Source organism: Trypanosoma conorhini (genome assembly GCF_003719485.1).
Source record: "Trypanosoma conorhini strain 025E chromosome Unknown Tco_14.4_contig_01476, whole genome shotgun sequence".
Lineage (NCBI taxonomy): Eukaryota > Euglenozoa > Kinetoplastea > Trypanosomatida > Trypanosomatidae > Trypanosoma > Trypanosoma conorhini.
This window is the reverse complement of record NW_021705575.1, coordinates 1-2,246: the sequence shown is the minus strand read 5'-3', so window position 1 is coordinate 2,246 and position 2,246 is coordinate 1. Positions and strand designations below refer to the sequence as shown.

The 2,246-nt window shown below is 55.5% G+C and overlaps 3 protein-coding genes across 3 annotated transcripts; all 3 read right to left on the bottom strand.

Moving 5' to 3' along the window:
- Positions 1-2: 2 nt before the first annotated feature.
- Tco025E_10116 (Tvingi protein) lies at positions 3-449 on the bottom strand (the record flags this gene model as incomplete). The annotated part of the gene is made up of 1 exon (XM_029376905.1): positions 3-449. A coding segment is annotated over one exon (447 nt), but the record flags the coding sequence as incomplete, so codon positions are not given.
- Positions 450-592: 143 nt separating this feature from the next.
- Tco025E_10115 (uncharacterized protein) lies at positions 593-892 on the bottom strand (the record flags this gene model as incomplete). Its single annotated transcript, XM_029376904.1, has 1 exon — positions 593-892. The coding sequence occupies one exon, from the start codon at positions 890-892 to the stop codon at positions 593-595; it is 300 nt and encodes a 99-aa protein (XP_029222982.1).
- A 288-nt stretch (positions 893-1,180) lies between these two features.
- On the bottom strand, positions 1,181-2,246 carry Tco025E_10114 (Tvingi protein; the record flags this gene model as incomplete). The annotated part of the gene is made up of 1 exon (XM_029376903.1): positions 1,181-2,246. A coding segment is annotated over one exon (1,066 nt), but the record flags the coding sequence as incomplete, so codon positions are not given.

Genomic DNA, 2,246 nt, shown 5'->3' with positions numbered 1-2,246 from the left:
AGCTGTTTCTCTCTAGATAACTCTTCTAGGCCGCAGCTAATCCGTAGCTCTCTCAAAGCGGGGCACTCCAATAAGTGGGACGACGATTCCTCACAAGCATACTTTAGCGCATTGCGGCGCGACTCCTGTTCGGAATACCCATGGGCTGCCTTTATATGCCTGCTGAGTCCACCTCTTTGTGTGCTCTTCAGGGGGCAGTGTGGGCATTGAAACTCCCGGTCACCCATGTCATGGAAAAGGAGGGACCCGTCCTCAAGACGTATCTGCGCAACTTTGCTGTCCTTATGGTGACGTCGAGTGTGGCGGACTAGAGACCCCAGCCTCATGTACGTGACGCCACAGCGCGCACAGACCAAGGAGGAATTTCCTTGCTTATGGTGCCCCCGTATCCACGCATCATCTGTAAAGCATGCCTCGTGTGTAGAATCTAATCCTCTAGACGCATCCATCCTCTTCGGCATAACCGCATTCTTTCCCTCATCATCATCGTCAGTGTCTCTGGCACGTTTGGCACGCTGGAGAGGAATCGCAATCACATCGCTTTGGTGACCCGGATGTTTCTCTCTCAGGTGTCGGCTGAACCAGTGACTCACTACTCTACTCTCTGGCCACAGAGAGGACACTCATAATGTGTTTTGCCGAAGGTGCCCAGCTGTGACGGTGTGTAAGCTACGTCGACAATTTCACACTTATGCGTGGCAAACCCCGACTTGCTTTTTAGGGTGCGTTTGCACGTGCTGCGGAATAATGGATTCCGGGATGCAGCAGGGAGCGCAGTAGGCTCAGGGGATCCTGCTGTATCCTCCTCCGGCTCACGTTTAATGCTACTGACAGGAACCGTATTGGTCCCCGCAGTATATTCTGGGTGGGTCATTTGGAGATGCCGATGCATCCGGATCCGGGGATATTCCTTACCACAGACGGGGCAAGGGGATTGCTCATTCGACGATGTCCCCCCTCCTGCCTCTCTCTCCTTCCTCTGCAGGGCTTGCACGAGATGGCGTGCACTTGTGCCGCGTCACCCACGCTTTACTCCCGAAGGTGCGATTACACTTTGGGCAGTGGAGCGGATTCTGAGCGACGGTGGGCGGAGCGGGAGGGACTTGTTCCCAAACTACGGTGGAGTCCGTAAAGGTTCTGTTCGGGTGACACTTTGCCATATGCCTATGCATAAACCCCTTCAGAATGAACTTTTTGGTACAACCCGGACATCGGAGTTGACGCTGCTTTGGGTCGACCTCGTCTCTCCGCCGTTTGGCGTCTTTCGCCGCCTCCACTGGCAGCTGGGGCTGATGACTCTGCAAGTGGCCCACCAGAAGGAAGCGCGAGTCGAATTCTGCATTGCATATATGGCAGCGGAAGCCATCGTGATAAAGGGAGCCTTATGTGCCTTTTTAAGAAGTCTTGTCGCAGCCTCGCGTGTCCACTTATGCACAGCCATCATGTGCGTCGTCCCCGTCATGCGCTGCGCCAAGATGACATTGCACAATGGAGACACGACGGGGTCCATTTGGCGCCACGCGAGGGGTACGGGAGGGGGTTCAGGAGGTGGGGGCGGAGTGGCGTGGTTTGCCGTAGTAGTCGTCGCCGCTCCCGAGCACCATCGACAATGCAAAAGTTCCTCTTCACTATTTATTATGCGGTACAGGTATCCAAAGCGTGCGGATGAACCCGTACGGAACTGCGCCATGACAGCCTCTCCGACTCTATTGAGGGAGAGCGTTTTGGGTGTGGGGCGTATGTGGCCCAAGAGGGCAGTTCGATGGGTCTTCGGCCCCTCACCCGCCTCATGGACAGCAAGTTCCTTCCGACGACAACGGCGTTTGACGCCCGTTATGATGTCCGTAATCCATGCCGGATATCGCTGTGGCATAGCATGCCCCTGATCCGCTGCCGTGCCCACTCTCTCATTCCTGGCAACCCCACAGTGAGAGAACACGAATTGAAACGACAAATCGACGTTCATGCGTGCCAGAAAGAGGATCTTGCACCATATCCGTCGCAAGATACCGTCAGTCGCTCTCACAGGCCCTGTTTTGAGGACCATGAGAAGGGAGAGGGAGAGGGAGTCTGTGAACACTGCCGCTTTGAGGCGGCGCGGACACGGTCCATGGACCATATTACAGAGTGTTCGCAACCCCCGTTCCATAGCGATACACTCCGCTCTATAGCTGCTGCAAGCCAGGATGCCTGCAGCTGACACTCTCCGAATGGAGTGACCCGTCTTATTGTACAAGATGGCGCCT